The 20,714-nt window shown below is 36.3% G+C and overlaps 1 protein-coding gene across 2 annotated transcripts in view; it reads right to left on the bottom strand.

Annotated features, from left to right (window-relative positions):
- The window catches only part of LOC136830598 (Kruppel-like factor 1), a 96,229-nt gene that overhangs the window by 26,487 nt on the left and 49,028 nt on the right, over positions 1-20,714 (bottom strand). Inside the window, exon 1 of one of the 2 annotated variants that reach the window (XM_067090144.1) lies at positions 2,562-4,198. The exons of the other annotated variant lie outside the window; for it this stretch is intronic. Within the exon in view, the coding sequence (XP_066946245.1) occupies positions 2,562-2,585 (24 nt within the window). The 5' untranslated portion in view covers positions 2,586-4,198. Of the gene's footprint in view, positions 1-2,561; positions 4,199-20,714 lie in introns of those variants that run through there. 2 annotated transcript variants of the gene reach the window in all.

Raw genomic sequence — 20,714 nt, 5'->3', positions numbered from 1 at the left:
TCAAATCTCTTAGGACTAGCCTGAGTTTATTGCAAAAGTGCTTTGTCAAATCTCGCCAGAATAACCTGTGTTTATTGCAAAACCGTATTGTCAAATCTTATGAGAATAGCTTGAGTTTAATGCAAAAACTGCTTTGTCAAATCTCTTGGGAATAGCCTGTGTTTATTGCAAAACCGTACTGTCAAATCTCTTAGGAATAGCCTGTGTTTATTGCAAAAACTGCCTTGTCAAATCACGCTAGGATAGCTTGAGTTTATTGCAAAAACTGTTTTGTCAAATCTCTTAGAAGTCACTGTGTTTATTCCAAAATTGTATTGTCAGATCTTATGAGAATAGCCTGAGTTTATTGCAAAAACCGTATTGTCAAATCTTATGAGAATGGCCTGAGTTTACTGCAAACCTGCAGTCTCGTTAGGATAGCTTGTGTCTAATACAAAACTCCTTTTTCAAATCCCATCTAAACAGCCTGAGTTTATTGAAAGGCTGTGGATTGAAAGCTTAATGTTTTGAGGAAAATTTTGTCTAAGTCTGTTCATTGACAGTCAAGCAATTATGTTTTTGTTTTTTGTTCAGGAGTTAGATTAGCTGTGTAAATTCTTGTCAGAATAGCCTGCATTTAGAAGATAATATCTATTAGAAAGCTCAGTATTCTCAGTAATATTCATCATCAGCCGTTCGTGTTATTTTTTTCTTATTAGTTCAGGAGTTAGATTAGCTGTGTAAATCGTCTCAGAATAGTCTGTATTTAGAAGGAAATATCTATCAAAAAACTCAATATTCTCAGTGATATTCATCATCAGTGGTTCTTTCCAGATTAAACGCGGGGTTTTTAGTTGAAAAATGAAAATTATCTGTGTGGAGTCTTACTAGTATAGCCTTAATTTAGATCAAATTTAATAATTCAAAGCAAATTTAATCTTTTTTGAAAGTTTATACTTACAATAACCGCCTGTTTTTTTTCTTTAGTTGTTTCAAAACCACCTGAGGAAAATCCGTATTAAAAATATCCTGAATTCAGAACAAAATAGCAATTTCGAAAACTGCAAAATCAAAGCTTCATTTTTTCAAATATTGGCTTTCGCCGATTCGTTCTATATTTATCTAGGTTTCTTTATTCGTTGCAGTATTAATTTATGTCAATGAATCACAGCTGGAAAAAATAATAAATATATCATTAACCAAATAAAACAATATATAAATAAATAAAACAGTACGGCAATTCAAAAGTTAATATTCTTTGTAATTTTTAATTTGCGCACCCTATATATATGAAAACAAAATCGCTATATATGAATATTCTTAATCTCTAATGGCTCCAGTACACTTGATAATCTTATAGACAAAAGTGATTAATGTACATAATTTTTATTTTGTCTTATGTGGCTGAAACCCTTCATTATAGGAAAACAGAAATGTATAAAAACTAGAAATATGGGAAAAATTGCAGAATGGCAATGTTAACTTCAATATTTGTAAGTGATAAGAGTTTGCAGTTCGTGATAAATCGTAAAAAATCTTGGTGAATAATATCAAAATCATTTTTAAATGATATTAATAGAAATTGAAATGGTTAACAAGACAAAAAGTTTCTTCTAACATTCCAACTCATCTTTCCCCATATTTCTGGTTGGAACTGAAGAGCTGGACGTGGGAGATATTTTACAAAAAAGAAAATTAACCTTTTTCTAATCCATAATGCTCAAGGGTTCATGTGCGGATTTTTCACTCCTTTATTCATCTCATTCATGAGGCCATGAGAAGTTCATTCACCAAATTCTGGGAGTTTTTTTTTTTTTGTGCATGGTTAAATTTGTCGGTATGAAAATGTGTACTATACAGAACACTCTCTCTCTCTCTCTCTCTCTCTCTCTCTCTCTCTCTCTCTCTCTCTCTCTCTCTCTGCGTTAGCCATAGTTTTTCCTTTATTTTCTAAATTAGTATTTCCTATATTTTCTAAATTATTGCTTTCAAAATTCAGCCCTCATGATGTCAAGTTCATGTGCATTATTATTATTATTATTATTATTATTATTATTATTATTATTATTATTATTATTATTATTATTATTATTATTATTTGCTCCACTATGTCACAGATTTAACTCCTTACAAAATCAAACTTCCCTTGAAAATATATTTTGCACATATGTAAACCTTGAAATGATTAGTTAATTATCGATGCTCTTAAAGCGAAAACTCTTTCGTATAAACAAGTCGACTGTGTTAGTGCAATAATAATAATAATAATAATAATAATAATAATAATAATAACACTGTCTTTTCTTTCCAAATATTTGCTAACAGTTGGCTAGTATTCATAAAACGGATAAAAGGAAAGGAGGGACTTCTGGATAATAATAATAATAATAATAATAATAATAATAATAATAATAATAATAATAACAATAATAATAATAATAGATTTCGATATCAATGAAAAAATAAAACTGGGAATATCACAGTTTGTACTCACACCACGAAGACCAAACCTCTCCGGAGCCTTAATAAAAGCAATTATGATAACAACAGCAGTATAAAAAAAAAACCACGGTTCAACTTACATCGCCGGCATGTAGCCCCGTCATGACTCGACATCCAGCGGGTATTTCCTCATTCTCCTGCCGTCGACTTCCGACAGTTATCGACCAGTCGGTTAAAAAAAAAACCACTCTGCTCGCGTTGCAGCAGGACGGAAAGACGACAGTCACTGACTGTCTTTCGTTTTTGTATTTCTCTCTAGGTTTTCTTCTCTTTTTTTATCTTTTTCTCTTTTCTTCTTGCGTTGGTTGTTGTTCATCTTCCTATGTTGTGTCCGGCCATTGTTTCTGTCAAGTGAGTTTGCTTTGTCGCTGCAGATTTTTCCTGACAAATTTTTTTTTTTAGTATGTCACTGAGGTTGGTCGTTTTTCCATTTTTTATTGGCCGTTTATATAGCTAGTTTTATTCTGAGCTGATTACTTTGTCATTTGTAGAAGCCTGAATTTTAGCAATAAAATCTCCTTACCTGCATTAGTCACTAACTGGTCACCAATATTCACTTATTTCGTAGTGGAATTCTTCCATTATCTGTAGGTATCATTTCAATACAGTTCACTTACTTCACCTCGTGAATAATCACTGATTTCTATCGGCTCTCATTCACTAACTCGCCGTTCACGAATCCACACGAATCAGACTCGGCATCACTGTACCACCGCTGAGCACCATTCACGAAATCTATCACAAACTTTTTTTTATCACCTGCGTTTTATCTCACCTTCCGTCTCTGCTTATTCTTTCCCCTTTTGAGCACCGCATCTCACTAGCCAGTTCTTCCTGTTTCTCTTTCTATCTGTTTCTATCTTTCGCTGTGTCTGCTTTCCTGAGTGGAAAAACCAATCGGGCACTTCCCTCCTCGCCTTCCTGACTCACTGGCGAGTCCTCAAAAACGCTCCTCCCGGACGGACGGACGGGGAATCTTGATGCAACCCACACACCCTCTGGCATTCTTGCCATCAGCAGCCATCAACTCTCTTCCCTACCCCAAATCCGTCGTCGGGTCTCGTCTACAGACTCACGCCTTCTTCTAGTCTTCCTTCTTCCTCTCTAGTTGCCTTCTTCTGCTTCTCCTTTTTCTTCTTTTTTTTCTTGTAGCTTCCAGGGCTCTCGGTAGCTACCCTAAATACGTCGGGTCTCGTTCACAAACTAAGCCTTCTCTAATTTATCTTTTGTTTACCTCTTCTTCTTCTTCTTGTTTTTGCCTGGTAGTTTCCAGGGCTCTCAACATCGACCACAAATCCGTCGGGTTGCGCTCACAAACTCAGCCTTCTCTAATGCATCTTTTGTTTACCTCTTCTTCTTCTTCTTGTTTTTGTTTTCTGGTAGTTTCCAGGGCTCTTATCAGAGACCTCCTGCAGATTCCAATGCCTGCTGGTGGTGGCGGTGCTACTGCTGCCGCTGCTTCCGCCCCTTGGAGACACACTCACACAAACACGCCACCACGCCGCCGCTGCCTTCGTCGTCGTCGGTATTTATCGCGGTTTCCTTGGCGGAGGTTCCGCCTCCTCCTGCGACTCCTGCCACTACTTCTCCAGCGAGACCACCGGAGATACTCGGTTCCACGCGCGGCTGGCGCTGGGTCCCGGAGCGCTCGGATTTTTGGGGAGCTCACGGGGAGCCTTGTCGAAACGAAAAACCACGTTTCACAACACACATCTTTCACGCCCAGCATCTCCGCAGACTTCGCCTTTCCCCCCCTGCCCTCCCTCTCTCTCTCTCCCCCTCCATCTCCCCCTCTCCTCTCCCCGCCCAAGTTTGTCCACTTTCATACCCGGGCGAGCCCCGGGCTCGCTTCGGTGGGTATCGCCTAGTTTCAAAGCGGATGCCAAGAGCGGATTTCTCTCGGGTATTCCGGTCGTATTAAAGATACGGCTACTGCAGCCATCTACCCTTGGAAACTGGCTCAATATTTAACACATAATTACGATAAAATGCCCAGAAATGGACGATACAATAAGAACGGGCATCCAACAACTGGGTATTGAGCGATGCATTGCGGAAACGTGCCCACTCTCTCTCTCTCTCTCTCTCTGTCTCTCTCTTTCTCTCAGTCCCATCCAGCCTTTCAACCTGTTTTAAAGCATGACATCATCTCCGGCCAATCGCGGCGGTGCCACGGGTGAGCGCAGCCAATCGGAGGGCGTCCTCGGAGCACCCATCCAATTACCCGCCGCGTGATGGTAATGACGTCACGAAGCTTGCAGCCAATGGTAAGTAGGCCTATGGCACCACTGTAATACGCCCTGGAACAATGAGGTCATCGGGCCAAACACAGACAAAGAGAGAGAGAGAGAGAGAGAGAGAGAGAGAGAGAGAGAGAGAGAGAGAGATCACGGTTACGAAGAATTACCAGTCGATTTCTGTAGATAATCATCTCGTTCCAGACTTCCATAATCTAACCTGGAAATGAAATGAAGCATTAAAAAATCAAAGAAGTCGATTAACTGGAACATGGAAATGGGGTTATAAACAGCCCTCTGGAAAGACAGATTTTCTTCAGCTGTTTTTATGTCAGTGCATTCATAATCCCACCTGGAAACGACACATGGCAATGGAATATTAAAAGAAATCGAGAAACATGGTAATTGGGAAACAGTCCTCTGGAAAGACAGATTTTTGCTGTCCTGGAAAACAGTGGGATGGAAGCTGTTTTTATGTCTATGCTTTCATAATCCGACCTGGAAACGACATATGGCAATGGAAAATTAAGAGATCGAGAAACTGGAACGTGGAAATCGATGAAAAGCGGCCCGCTGGAAAAACAGACTTTTACTGTCCTGGAAAACAGTGGGATGGAAGCTGTTTTTTATGTCTATGCTTCCATAATCCGACCTGGAAACGTCATACGGCAATTGAAAATTAAAATAGATCAAGAAACTGGAACATGGAAAGAAATGGAAAGACGACTTGAAAAAAAAATTTCTATCCTTCCATAATCCGTCCTCTGAAAGAGAAAAGAAATCGACAAAAAAAGGCAGTCCAAAGAAGCCATGGTGGGATGGAAGTTGTTTCTTTACCTAAGCTTCCATAATCCGTCCTGGAATTAATGAAATCGAGAAACTGGAACATGGAAATCAAGAAAACATAGTTCGCTGGAAAGACGGATTTTTACTGTCATGCACAGCAGTGGAATGGAATATATCCTCTGGAAAGACAAAGTTTTGCTGTCATGAAGACTGATATGGAAGCTGTTTGTGCGTGGGGGGTTGGAAAGGGTTTGGGTGGGGTAGGGGGAAGCAAGGAGGGTGTTTGGGGTGGGGAAGACTACTAGGGGCAGATGATATCAATTAAAATCGAGGCGTTATCGAGTGATTAGAGGCTAAAAAAAGGGCGTAACTTCGGAAGCCCTCATTATGGTGTACTTATCGCCAATCGCGAGGAACTATCAGGCCTTCTCTGGGCCTTGTTTCTCCTGGAAAACGTTCCAAGGACGAGTTTGTAAGGGATGAAATGGTCGGGATAACGTCGCCTTTTTCTCTTTGGTTTTTAAATTGTTTTTCATTTTAATTCTTTGTCAATGGAGGGCGGGAAAATGGGAAAAAATTGAACGGTTTGCTTTTGCGAAAACGTGGAGCTCTGTCTTAACCTCTTCGCCGGGGTGTGGTAAAGAAAACATATCCAGTTTGTTTTGAGAAAAATTGTAACTCGTACTAGTTTCTTCACCTGTAAAAAAAAAAAAACAATGAAAATATATCAAGTTCATTTCAAGAAAACGTTTAATCAATGCCGCCTTGGTTCTTCGCCAATAAAAACGTATCCGATATCCTTTTAGCTTGATTCGTAAGGCTTTTTCTCCATAGAAACAGAATGATATTATATCATTCTTGACTTACGAAAATGTTTGTCAAAATGGATGTAATTTCATTCTGTTCCTATGGAGAAAAAGCCTTATGAGTTAAACATTCTCATAGAGCTAAAAAGGATATATTCTGATATGTTTTCATTGGCTTTGTCTGTCCGTCCGCACTTTTTTCCGTCTGCACCTCCTCAGATCTTAAAAACTACTGAGGCTAGAGGGCTGGAAATTGGTGTGTTCATCGCCCACCCCAAGTCATCAAACATACCAAATTGCAGCCCTCTAGCCTCAAAAGTTTTTTTTTTATTTTATTTAAGGTTAAAGTTAGCCATAATCATTCTTCTGGCAACGATATAAGATAGGCCACCACCGGGCCGTGGTTAAAGTTTCATGGGCCGCGGCTCATACTGCATTATACCGAGACCACGGAAAGATAGATCTGTTTTCGGTGGCCTTGATTGTACGCTGTAGCGGCTGCACAGAAAACTCGATTGCTCCGAAGAAACTTGGGCGCATTTTTTACTTGTTTATTTTGTTCTTCTCGGGCCTGTATTTCGTTTGTCATTTTATACCATCCGACCAGAGTCTGATTTTTAAACGCTACCTTAATTCCGTATTTGTTCTCAGTCATTGGACCTACTTGATTGACAACTGTGAGAATGGAGGCTGGAGATCAGTGGAGATTTGTGGATGACAAAGCTCAGGGGAAGATATAATTCACAGTTACTTCTCAGTTTAGTCTAGAGTGCCCTAAAAATGGAAGGCTGCAGTATCTGCAAAAATACATAAATGAGAAAAATGGTAGATACTGCAGTTTTCCCTTGCCTTACTATTAATTTTGCAAATACTGCAAATGGGACCCACTAAACAAAGCATTGAAGAATCACTCTGAAACTGTAGTAACTTGTGTATTAGTGTTTCACGAGCCCAGTAGGTGGTATATCTCAATTTCGAAAATTTTGCAGATACTGCAGTTTTCCAATTTAGGGCAGTATACATTTATGTATGTCTGCGTACTTTCAAACACACAGTTTTCTTTTTAACTATCAAAATACACTCATATGATTATGCATTCCGATTCACATACCTCCTCTTCTTCCAACCGTATCACTGTCATATTCTCAGGTGTTTGAACCATCGGGAAAATGGCAAATGAAATCCAACTTTCTAAGAATTCTTGAAATACTGATGAAATGATTTCTGTCTGGTATTCCCTGTGTAACCTTATTCCCCTGTTTTTGCTTGTGTCAATAATACCCTCCCTTTATTGCCTGCTTGCGTGCGCGCTTCAACGCATGATGCCTTTTCCGCATCCCTGAATGCTTCTTTATTCCCTGATGCTTTGCTCTCTCTCTCTCTCTCTCTCTCTCTCTCTCTCTCTCTCTCTCTCTCTCTCTCTCTCTCTCTCTCTCTCTCTCTGTAGATTCAACTGCAAGAATTTATCTCAAAAGCTTTTTCATCATACATTTTTAATCCTGTTTTTAAGACCTATTGTTCTACTCTTATCAACCCTTCTGTCATCTCTCTTACCTTCTCAGTCAAGATCTCTCTCTCTCTCTCTCTCTCTTGATCTCTAAGAGCTTTTTTAAGAAAATCCATATTTTTAACCTTCTCTTATCAATCCTTCTATCATCTGTCTACCTTCTCAGTCAAAATCTCTCTCTCTCTCTCTCTCTCTCTCTCTCTCTCTCTCTCTCTCTCTCTCTCTCTCTCTCTCTCTCTCTCTCTCTCTCTCAAGAGCTTTTTTTCGTTGGCAATCCTTTTTTTAAATCCATACCGCTCTTCTATCAACCCTTCCGTATCATTCATACCTCCATCATCAAAATCCTCTCTCTCTCTCTCTCTCTCTCTCTCTCTCTCTCTCTCTCTCTCTCTCTCTCTCTCTCTCTCTCTCTCTCTCTCTCTCGCAAACCTTGAGGAATTCATCAAACCTTTCCCCTCCGCTCTGCACTGAATTCTGAAACGCTGAATGAAGGCCAGAGGCCACCGAGCAGTCTGTGAAATAGACTTTCTCTCTTGGGCCGTGGAATACTTCTTCATGTGACACCCTCAGCCGAACTGAGTCGATGCCACGAAACATTTGGAACAAGAAGAAGAAGAAGAGGAATATAGCCTCATTTCTCCTATTCTTATCGAGTCTCTGGTGAATCTGTGCCTTCGAAGACTGACTCCTTAAGAACAGCCACTTTCACTGGATTTCTGCTTTTTCTTTTTCTTTTGCTTTCGGGACTCATAAAGCTGTTTGATGAAATGCTCTGGAGATTTGGGAAAGGAAAAGTTAAGAGTTAGCCTAAATGTGAGTCTGTCGGCGTGACAGACACATACACAGACAGATAGACAGATCAGTTGACTTAGTGAGAAGCTGATAGAGTTAAACCCTTGGTGAGTGTAAGTTGAATTGACAGACTGACAGATAGACAGACGAATATAAATATGACTTTCACAGCTAGATCTTAATATATTTAGCCAGTGAGGGCTTTATTTTTTTTTTCTGATAGGCTCAAGACAATGGACATAAGGCTAGCAGCTTCATCCACACAGATTCCCTGAGGTACAGGAATGCTATGCCTTCCTCGAGGCACCCTTACACCCCTTTATATATATATATATAGTATATATATATATATATATATATATATATATATATATATATATATATATATATATATGTATATATATATATATATATATATATATATATATATATATATATATATATATTTATATATATATATATATACTGTATATATATATATATATATAGAGAGAGAGAGAGAGAGATATGTATTTATACTTTTTATTTGCATGGTCCATTTTGTTTTTATGTGTTTTTCAGAGATAATAATATATATATATATATATATATATATATATATATATATATATATATATATATAACATCTCTGAAAAAACACATAAAAATAACAAAAAAACACAAAAACGGACCATACAAACAAACCGAATGTTTGTCAGGAGATTATGAGGATGTATTTGGAGCCGAGAAGGAAAAATAAAAAAAGTATTAGAAAAAAAACTTCCCCCTATCCTATAATAACAAAGTCTACCTTTAATTTGCTTGTAGAAAACGGGGCTCCGCCCTCGACGAGAATCCCCCTTGTATCAGACAAAACTGAGCAGATAGTAAGAGGTCGAAGTCCTGCCGATATGGACGGAACTTCAGTGTCCTGGGACAAGGATTACGACCCTTAAGCCCTGCAGGCTTTGGGTGTACACTGACAAAGCCCATCGGTTTTGATGTATGAGGGAAGGCGCAGGGGAAGATGGAAAATAGTCGAGGAACTGAGACCGAGAAAAAAGAATGACAGAGAGAGAGAGAGAGAGAAAAAAAAAATGGGGAAAGAATTGGTGGAATATATATTTTTGTGACTCGAGTCACACGAAATTTTTGGGAGGGAAATATGTAAGGATCGGTTGATTTATGGGTTGAAAGGTATGTTGTCACTCTGGGTATAACTGAAGCTTCTTTTCATTCATTGGTTATCAGTAACAACCACTTTTTGCAACGCCTGGTTGCTCTCTTATTCTGCATATCATAACAATGAACAATTACTTTAAGTGTATGTAAGTGTAATTACTTTGGTATAAAGCTTGCAAACTCAGTTATTTTTATAAGTTACACTGTATTCCGGTTACAAGGGCGTACTGCATAAAGCTCAGTTTCTTCCAGTATGCTGAATAACAGTCCAGTTATTGCAGTACACTGCATAAGAGTCCAATGACTGCAATGCACTGCATAGATCCAATGACTGCAATATACTGCATAAGAGTCCAGTGACTGAAGTATACTACATAAGAGTGCAATGACTGCAATATATTGCATAGGTCCAATGACTTCAATATACTTCACAACAGTCAGGTTTCATCAGTGCACTTCATAGCAGTCCAATTACTTCAATATACTGCTTAACAGTCCACTTACATGATATAATGCTTAACAGGTTATAATGCATAACAGTCAATTTCTTCAGCATACTGCATAAGTCCACAGTATATTTCATAACAGTCCAGTCACTTCAGTATACAGCATAACAGTCCAATTACTTCAATATGCTGTATAACAGTCTAAGGAAATCAATACTTCAATATATTTTATGACAGTCCAATCTCTTCAGTATACTACATAACAGTCCAATTGCTTCATTACACTGCACAGCAATGTAATGAAGCAATTGGACTGTTATGTAGTATACTGAAGAGATTGGACTGTCATAACAGTCCAATCTCTTCAGTATACTACATAACAGTCCAATTGCTTCATTACACTGCACAGCAATTATATTCTATCAGTATATTGTAAATCATCATTGTCGTTTTGATAGGCAATTAAGTCTGTATAAATGAGACAAAATTTAAAAAGTACAATTTTTTAAAAAGAGTACGACGTCCTAAAAGTCCTAAAAACAAAATAAAAACCAGAAATAAAAAGCGCGCAAATAAATATTACATAATATGGCGGGATGGGGCTGGACAGCTCAGACGAGGCAATTGATTGTTACCTGAAATTCATGCATATTCAACCGACCGTGAGACAGGTTGGGACAGGGCGTGCGTACGGACAGACAGGCAGAGAGAGAGAAGAGAGAGAGAGAGAGAGACTCACACACGCGCATACACTCACATAGAAAAGCCATGCTAATAAGAGAAGTCTTGTCCACCCTTCTAAGAATCATACGATTGTATATCATGGAAATTATTATTAATTTTTTTTGGTATATCATGGAAATGATTTTTTTATATCATGGAATTTTTTTTATATCATGGGAATTATTATTTTTTTTTTGTATCATGGAAACTACTTTTTTTGTATATCGTGGAAATTTTTTTATTTACAGTATAAATATGGAAATTATTTTTTTTTGTATATCTTGCAAATGATTTTTTTTTGCATATGATGGAAATTATTTTTTATATCATGGAAATAATTTTTTTTGTATATCATGATATGATTATTTTTTGTATATCATGGAAATTATTTTTTTAATATCATGGAAATTATTTTTTTTTGTATATCATGGAAATGTTGTTTTTATATCATGGGAAATATTTTTTATATCATGGAAATTTTTTTTAAATCATGGAAATTATTTTTTTGTGTATCATGGAAATTATTTTTTTGTATTTCATGGAAATTATTTTTTTGTATATCATGGAAATTATTTTTTTTTATATCATGGAAATGATTTTGTTATATCATGGAAATTTTTTTGTATATCATGGAAATCATTTTTTTGTATATCATGGAAATTATTTTTTTTATATCACGGAAAATGTTTTTATATCATGGAAAAGATTTTTTTGTATATCATGGAAATTATTTTTTTATATCATGGAAATTTTTTTTTTCATATCACGGAAATTATTTTTTGTATATCATGGAAACTTTTTTATATGGAAATTATTTTTTTGCATATCATGGAAATGATTTTTTGATATCATGGAAATTATTTTTTTTATATCTTGGAAATGATATTTTTATATCATGGAAATTATTTTTTGTATATCATGGAAATTTTTTTTAATATCATGGAAATTATTTTTTTTATATCATGGAAATTAATTTTTTTCCTGTTTTTCATTTTACTTGAGACTGATATTAAGTTTTGTGTCTAAGAAATTTTTTTTTCTACATTTCTGAGTTATTTCACGTGTTGTCGCTATGTAAGCTAGAAGAATGTTTTATACGTTATCCTAAAATGAGCACGAAGCGATTGCAAATGGTATTACTTTTTACATGAGTACATTAATTTAATGTACTATCATAAGTTGTGCACGCGAATATTCATTGATGTCATCACTATGTACATAAGAGTGGTATTTAATGTATTAATGATAGATTATTGACAAAAGTAAATAATGGTGTTATTCACATTCAGTCTGTACAGATAATGAAAAAAATCATGAACAGTATTAATAAAATCAAGCCAAAACTAGTAAGTAGAAAATTTACAATATAAACTACATTGAATAAAATAATGAATAATATTAATAAAATCAAGCCAAGATTAATAAGTAAAAAGATAATGAAAAAAAGAAAAAACATAAAAAATAATAAAAACTCAATAAAGAACAGGCTAAAACGAAACCTAAATATGAAAAAATAATAAAAACCCAATAAAGAATTGGCTAAAACGAAACCCAAATATGAAAAAATAATGAAAACCCAACAAAGAATAGCCTAAAACGAAACCCAAATAAGAAAAAATGACAAAAACCCAAGAAAGAATAGGCTAAAACGAAACCTAAATATGAAAAAATAACAAAAACCCAATAAAGAATAGGCTAAAACGAAACCTGATATCTGTAAGACAGCCAACGTTTATTTTTCCGGCAAGGGACCGAAAACCTAAGTGTGATATATACCACATCGCGTTTTGTGTTCATTTTGTCTTTTATCAAACGGAAAGAAAGTTTCTCCATATCACTCTCGCGAAAGACCTGATTACATACAACACTTCGCATACACCGGCAAATCCCAGATGCGAGAGACCACTAATTCACGGAAATGACAAGGAATTACATTGTAAATAATCAGGAATTTCAGGAATTACATTTGATTTCTGCTCGCACATACTGCGCGCTGTGATTTGGGCTTCTCCGAAATTACAAGAGAGAGAGATCGGGCGCGTCTCAATGGTTGAAAGTGCGCGGGCCTTTGTAAATTCATGCGCCCGTGGAAGGTTTATCATCTGCAATAGGATATTGCATGTAGCTGCATTGAAAATGGGAAAAATATATGAGAGAAGGGTATCGGAAAGTATATCGTGGATTGCTGTGGGTAAAGCATATAGGAAGGAATTCTAAGTGGCTGTTTCGTAGATAACGCCTTAGGAGTTGTTGAAATAACAAGTGGGGAAGTTTGTCAACTGGAAGAAAGTATGGAGTAGCCATTATGAGAAGTACTGGTTGAGAATCCTTTAAAATCCAACGAAGACCTAAGTATAAAAAGCAAATATGTATATTTATTGATTTATTAATTTTTCTTTTCTTTTTAATAAGCGAGGTCTCTTCACTCTGTAATTCCCTTTCCTTACCTTCTTTTACTTCCTAATAAGCACCATATTCTTTGGAAGCTTGAATTTTAAGTCAGTGGTCCCTTTGGTGGGCTTGCTCCATATGAATAGTGTTCATCTTCTGAATAATAATAATAATAATAATAATAATGTACATATACATATGTATAATGTATGAATGTATGCATGTATTTGTAATATTTTTAATAAACCTATTGACTTTTAAAATTCTCGATTTCTTCACACTTTTCGGTTACGCTTTTTGCCACTAACCCTTGAATCCAAAATGTAGCGCAGATGTAGAAACCCCGTGAGGACTTCAGTTGCAAGGTTTTATAGTGTCAACTGAGTGAGAGAGAGAGAGAGAGAGAGGGAGGGTGGGTACAAAGAATGCACCGTCATAATACCACTCCTTTTCCGGCGCATTTCCAATTCTTTACCTCCGTCGATTTTTTAATGTCTTTTTATTGGGTCTCCTCCGTGACATTATAGGTCGATAAAACTCTGGTAAAACCATAATTTCCGATGCATAAAATAGTTATAAAGTCGACGTAAAATCAATGATGTTATCAAGCCCCGATAGGCAAGTATTTACTGTCGTCTTTATTGACCATAATTTATGATTGATAGTCTAAAAATGACCTTAATATATAATCTGTTTTTTTCTGCTATTTATTTTTCCCCTGTTTTCTAAATGAAAAATAACGTGGCGTTTTATGATTGACATTTTTAAAGTCTCTTATGATTATTTATTTTTTTCGTAAATATTCAACAAAACACACCTAATTTTTTCTTGACAACTCGTGGCTCTCACGTCAGCACAAATGTTGGTTTCTGTTGTCGGGTAATTTTTTTTAAATAGAAATCACATTTCTTTTTTTTTCTGGAATAGTGCATTTCTTTAAGAAATCTTTGGTTCATACTTCATGAATCCTCAGAGATAATAGGAAATTGGTTTTAAAAAAGTGAGTCTTTCCTTATTTGTGCGAATATTAGAATTTCTTTCTTTCTTTCTAAAAAAACTGATTTTGTTTTCTTTTCTTAGCCTTTACTATTTTCAGAATATTTTATGTTTCTGGTAATGAATCAACTTTGACTGGACAAGGCTAGGATACCAAATGGTATGTTGACCTAGGCAACATTACTTCTGAATTCTTGCAGATGGCTCCTTAGACAGAGGCTGAAAGAAATTGGTGTTTGCTAAAAACTTCTGAAGCATTTCTACTGATTTATTGACTGTACTTCTTTGCGCATAGATTATCTATTTAAGGTTTCCTATACACACTAAGAACTCAGTATTTCCTGCTAAAAACTAGTTTTATAATTCTGAAAGTTATGTAGTGTATGCCACAGTGTATATATACTCTACTCCATCTGAGTCGTGTGCCTGTGACTAAGATAGTGCATGCTACTCATATATGCTGGCCATGTGAAATAAAAATGAAAATAAAACTTAAAAAGGAAAAGAAATTTCTGTGATGTATGAGAAAGCTGAAAAAGATGTTCCATTTGAACAGGAATACAGTAAATCAATTTATATAAATGTTGTAAAGTTTTATACAGCATGGTCGAATCAGAACTTGATAAGTTGACTAAATGCATGATGGAAATACCATATTGAAACTTTCCACTCTCATTCACAGACGACCTAAAATAAAAAAAATAAAAACTCTCAGACGTATATACTCTTCAGCAGTGTATCAAATATACGGCTTTCGAAGTGGCAAACTCAAGGCTGCCCTAATGATGACAGAGTAACTCTCGAACTGCCCTAATGATGACAGAGTAACTCTCGAACTTGTAGCAGAAGACTCGCAGATTACAAGTCACGGGGGCGGTCGGACATGGTGTCTTTTCGTCACGGGTGCACCAGTCACGACTTGCGGGAGAGTGTTTCTAATCTGGGCCTTTGATCACTGTATTAATAATTCATCTGGAAGTTTCTCTTGTAAGGTCAGGCTCCTTTTTTGGGCAATAAGGGTGACACGTTTGTGAGAAGTGTCTCATTCTGAAGTGACAAGAAGTAGGTCGCGGCTTCGAGAGTACTGGATGAATATGGTGACAGAGGTGCTGGAAAGCAAGTATATTCACAAGATAGGGCTGCATGGAGTAGTATGTGCAAGGTGGTTTAACGTGCTCTTTATGAACATTCTGTGAGGGTGTTTGAAGTGGCTGAAGTTGTGGTTAGTTTTCTGCACAGGGTGTTCGCCCATGAATCAGGAGTTTAAGTACGAATGTACCAGTGACGATTTTAGTTTTCTGAAAAGAAAATTGTACAGGCTTTGTCCGTCCGCACTTTTTTCTGTCCGTACTTTTTCTGTCCGCCCTCAGATCTTAAAAACTACTGAGGCTAGAGGGCTGCAAATTGGCATGCTGATCATCCACCTTCCAATCATCAAACATAGCAAATTCCAGCCTTCTAGCCACAGTAGTTTTTATTCTATTTAAGGTTAAAGTTACCCATAATCGTGCTTCTTTCAACGATATAGGATAGGCAACCACTGGGCCGTGGTTAAAGTTTCATTGGTCGCGGCTCATTCAGCATTATACCAAGACCACCGAAAGATAGATCCATTTTCGGTGGCTTTGATTATACGCTGTAGCAGCTGTACAGAAAGCTCGATTGCGCGGAAGAAACTTCGGCTCCATTTTGACTTATTTTTATTCTTATTCTATTCGAGATTAAATTTTTCATTTTAATTTTCCTTTCCTTCCCTCTCTGCACCTACCTCTCCTCTCCATCTCTCCTATCTTTGACAAAAACTTTTTCCTTCTTTCTTCCCCGTCTCTCTCTCTCTCTCTCTCTCTTTGTCTCTCTCTGTCTCCCCGTATCTAACCAAAAACCTGTCTACGCCCTCCCCACACCTTTACCCCGACCCCATCGAGGCCAGGGGTCACCTGTCCAGCCGTAGGCTGGCGTAACCAATGTGCTGAGCAGACCTCTTAATTACCTCTGATTAATTAGCAAGGGTAAGTTATGATTATCTCTTATTTACAGTGTAACCAATTAAGACATTTTTACACTTTTATTCTCTCCTTAAAGCTCGGTTTCTCCCAGCCATAAGTCAAGGTCCAGTCAGGAATTAGCTGTAATTTTACGACTTTCAATTATAGATAAGGTATCATTCGCCAATACTTTCGGATTAGTGGCCAATATGTTTGAAATTTCTTGTCTGTAACATAGGAGATCTTTATTGCCTTGCTCGTTCTTCGATTTTATTGATTTTCAGTTTTCTGTGAAAGAAAACTGTTGAGGTGGCTTTGTCTGTCCGTCCGCACTTTTCTGTCCGCACTTTTTTCTGCACGCACTTTTTTCTGTGCGTACTTTTTTCTGTCCGCACTTTTTTCTGCAAGCAGTTTTTTCTGCACGCACTTTTTTCTGTCCGCACTTTTTTCTGCACGCACTTTTTCCGTCCGCACATTTTCTGTCCGCCCTCAGACAAAAACTACTAAGGCTAAAGGGCTGCAAATTGGTATGTTGATCATCTACCCTCCAATCACCAAACTTACCAAATTGCAGTCCTCTACCCTCAGTAGTTTTTATTTTATTTAAGGTTAAAGTTAGCCATAATCGTGCTCCTGGCACCGATATAGGGTAAGCCACCACCGGTTTGTGGTTAAAGTTTCATTGGCCGCGGCTCATACAGCATTACACTGAGCAAACTGAAAGGTAAATCTATTTCGATGGCCTTGATTATACGCTGTACTGAAAATTCGATTGCGCCGAAGAGACTTCGGCGCATTTTTGTACTCGTTTTACGTGGGATAAATTGGTATTCATCACGATTGTTACAAATTGGTATTTTTGTTTGTAAATCACAGTATGTCTGTCATAATCATCTTTTGGTGTATGTACGTCTTTTCATTGATTTTTGCTTTCTTATCTCTCTCTCTCTCTCTCTCTCTCTCTCTCTCTCTCTCTCTCTCTCTCTCTCTCTCTCTCTCTCTCTCTCTCTCTCTAGGAAATTATTTATATTACCAGATATTGTTAGATCCCTTACGGAAATGTTGCAAGAAAAATGCCCACATCGCATTTTCTTCGGCTGGGATTCAAACGCATATTTCAGTGCTTGTGAGGCACGTGCTTTAACCTCTACACTACTGGGATAATTATATATATATATATATATATATATATATATATATATATATATATATATATATATATATATATATATATATATAAAGGTTTTTTCATTCTCTCTCTCTCTCTCTCTCTCTCTCTCTCTCTCTCTCTCTCTCTCTCTCTCTCTCTCTCTCTCTCTCTCTCTCTATATATATATATATATATATATATATATATATATATATATATATATATATATATGGTGAGAGAGAAAGAGAGAGAGAGAGAGAAAACCTATGGTGTGAAAATTATTCAAACCAAAAGAAAAATAAAATCTTATGGAGAAGAGCGTTTAAGAAAAGAACAGTAAAGGAAGAGTTCCAGAGAGAGAGAGAGAGAGAGAGAGAGAGAGAGAGAGTGGTGCAAACGGATCCCTTGATTGACAGCGGAGGGCGATATTGGCGCGATACGCCAATCCGAGCTGTGATGGATGATGCACTCCTTTGACATTTATGATGGTCGACCTGAATATGATACGAGGACTCTAATATCGACCTTATCGACCTCCCCGATCTTATCTTGGGGATGATCTTACTGAGGGTTTCTATTTCTATGGGGCACGAGACAGATATATATATATATATATATATATATATATATATATATATATATATATATATATATATATATATATATATATATATATATATATATATTATAGCAAACCATATTTCAAACCATATTTCTCTCAAGGTAGCCGAACGGTCAAGTCGACTGTCTGTCACTGTATTTAGACCAAAGTCCTTAATCCGAATCCTGGCCAAGACGGATGTACTTATTGATTATAGTGTATTCGTTTTTTAATGATATTTGTGGCTTTATATTATTAAATATAAAAAATTAGCTCGTGTGTAAGTAATGAAACACACACACACACACACACATATATATATATATATATATATATATATATATATATATATATATATATATATATATATATATATATATATATATATATATATATATATATATATATAATATATATATATATATATATATATAATATATATATACAAATATATTAATCGACTATATACAAATAATCAAATCATAATCAAATCCAATACAGCGAATTGACAAACAGGAAATATTCAGATTATCTATTTATTTTCGTCTTATTATTGTGGAATTATTCATTCTTGGTGGTTTCCAGAGGGTTGGCGCTGTCAAAACAGTTTTTCCCCGTTTCTTCTATAATTTTCTAGAATTTTTCAAAAAGTATTTCCGTTGCGGTAAATATACAGTATAAGTTAAAGTGGAAATACCAGTTTACTGACGTTCGGAATAAGTGTATTTCCATCGGTCGTTTACTCTTTATTGTAGCATATTTCTGAAGCTTCTTTTTTCTAAGTAAGTTTATTTCTGAAAATTGTTTCTCTGTCATTGATAATATAGAACCATGTCACAGAAGTTACTCATGGTTTTTCAGAAATTTTCCTATATCGTTGTTTTATGTAAAAAAAAAAAATATTTGGCAACGATTTTGGGAATTTACTGTGAACCATAAATTGTCATTGCTAGACATTGTAAGTTCAGTTTTTTTCATTAAAGTAATTTTTTAAAACTAACTGCACAAAACAATGTTAAATTATTTCAGGGCTGTATTCCCCTGCATTCGTAGAATAATAGGTAATTTACGAAAAATTAATGACAGACTGATGCCATATTTCTGTTTCCTTTGAATCAGACGTTTCTAAAAGCCATTCTCTTTATGTATGTTGTTCTGGTAATATCCTCTGGATAAAAGAGACGAATAACTGGAAGATACAAAAGAAAAGGTGATATTTCGAAGGAATTCCATCCTGTCACAGAGTTCAAAAACAAGGAAGGATTCCTGTTGGCGATGCCTTTTGTTCATTATCTACGGCGCATTGAAATCTCCTCTCTTAATTTCTCCCAAATTTTCGTGGAGATAATTTTCTTCGCTGGAATACTTAAGGCAGTTTCCTATTAACCTCTTCAGCAGTTAGCTCTCTCTCTCTCTCTCTCTCTCTCTCTCTCTCTCTCTCTCTCTCTCTGAAGATCGTGTTTGCCTCTTTTCATTCATGAAATGCTTTTACACTCCAACATACGACCGATGGATTCTCTCTCTCTCTCTCTCTCTCTCTCTCTCTCTCTCTTAAGATTGTGTTTGCTTCAATTCATTCATGAAATGCTTTTATACTTCTAGATACGACCGATGGATTTTTCTCTCTTCTCTCTCTCTCTCTCTCTCTCTCTCTCTCTCTCTCTCTCTCTCCCTAAATCGTGTTTGCCTCATTTCATTCATGAAATGCTTTTATACTTCAACATACGACCGATGGATTCTCTCTCTCTCAAGATCGTGTTTGCCTCATTTCATTCATGGAACGCTTGTATGCTTGAAGGTACGGCTCACTAAATTTCCTGTTTCAAGTTAATTTTTAAGGTTTTATTTCCATGAAGTTTGTGTGATTTGAATTTCACACACACACACACACACACACACACACACACACACACACATATATATATATATATATATATATATATATATATATATATATATATATATATATATATATATATATATATATTTCTAAATCCCAGTGCTTTGCTCTTTTGAAATGTAAATTGACAGCATACATTTTAAAACAGCAAAGTAAATCCGCAAAATCAAACAGCAAAACAGAAATTTCTCCTAAATTTGTGAAGATTTTATTCCAATGTTCTGTTACATAAAAAAAAAAGCGGACATTGCTATGTAATATATCGTTAATTCAACCATTCTTTTTTTATATTTTCATTTCATATTTCCGCAGTTTTCTTAACAGACAAAAGCAAACAGCAAATTCTCCATAACGCTCAATAAAAAAGAAACGGCTTAACACCGACTCCCGACTCCGGGAGATAGGGCACAGATATGAAAACAAACTTTCTCCCTAAACACCGACGGGGCATTATCGAGGCTGACCCCTGACTTCTATAAATCCGAGGACTGTTTAATGCGGCATCACGTCCTATTTTCGAGTCAATTGTATGAAAGTCCCTCTAAGTGCGCTTGAAATCAATTATGGACCCGGATACAAGGACGCCACGGGAGCGTATTGTGCAGGGAAGGGGCTTTTATCGGGGTACCGGCCAAGGCCTTTGTTGCGGGGTTGAATTAGAGTATTAAACAGTTAGCGGGAGGCGTCCTCTCTCTCTCTCTCTCTCTCTCTCTCTCTCTCTCTCTCTCTCTAGAGGGTTTGAGGGTCCTGAG

This window comes from Macrobrachium rosenbergii, chromosome 47 (assembly GCF_040412425.1).
Source record: "Macrobrachium rosenbergii isolate ZJJX-2024 chromosome 47, ASM4041242v1, whole genome shotgun sequence".
NCBI classification, from domain to species: Eukaryota; Metazoa; Arthropoda; class Malacostraca; order Decapoda; family Palaemonidae; genus Macrobrachium; species Macrobrachium rosenbergii.
Note: the sequence above shows the minus strand (reverse complement) of the source record. Positions and strands in the feature narration are given on the sequence as shown.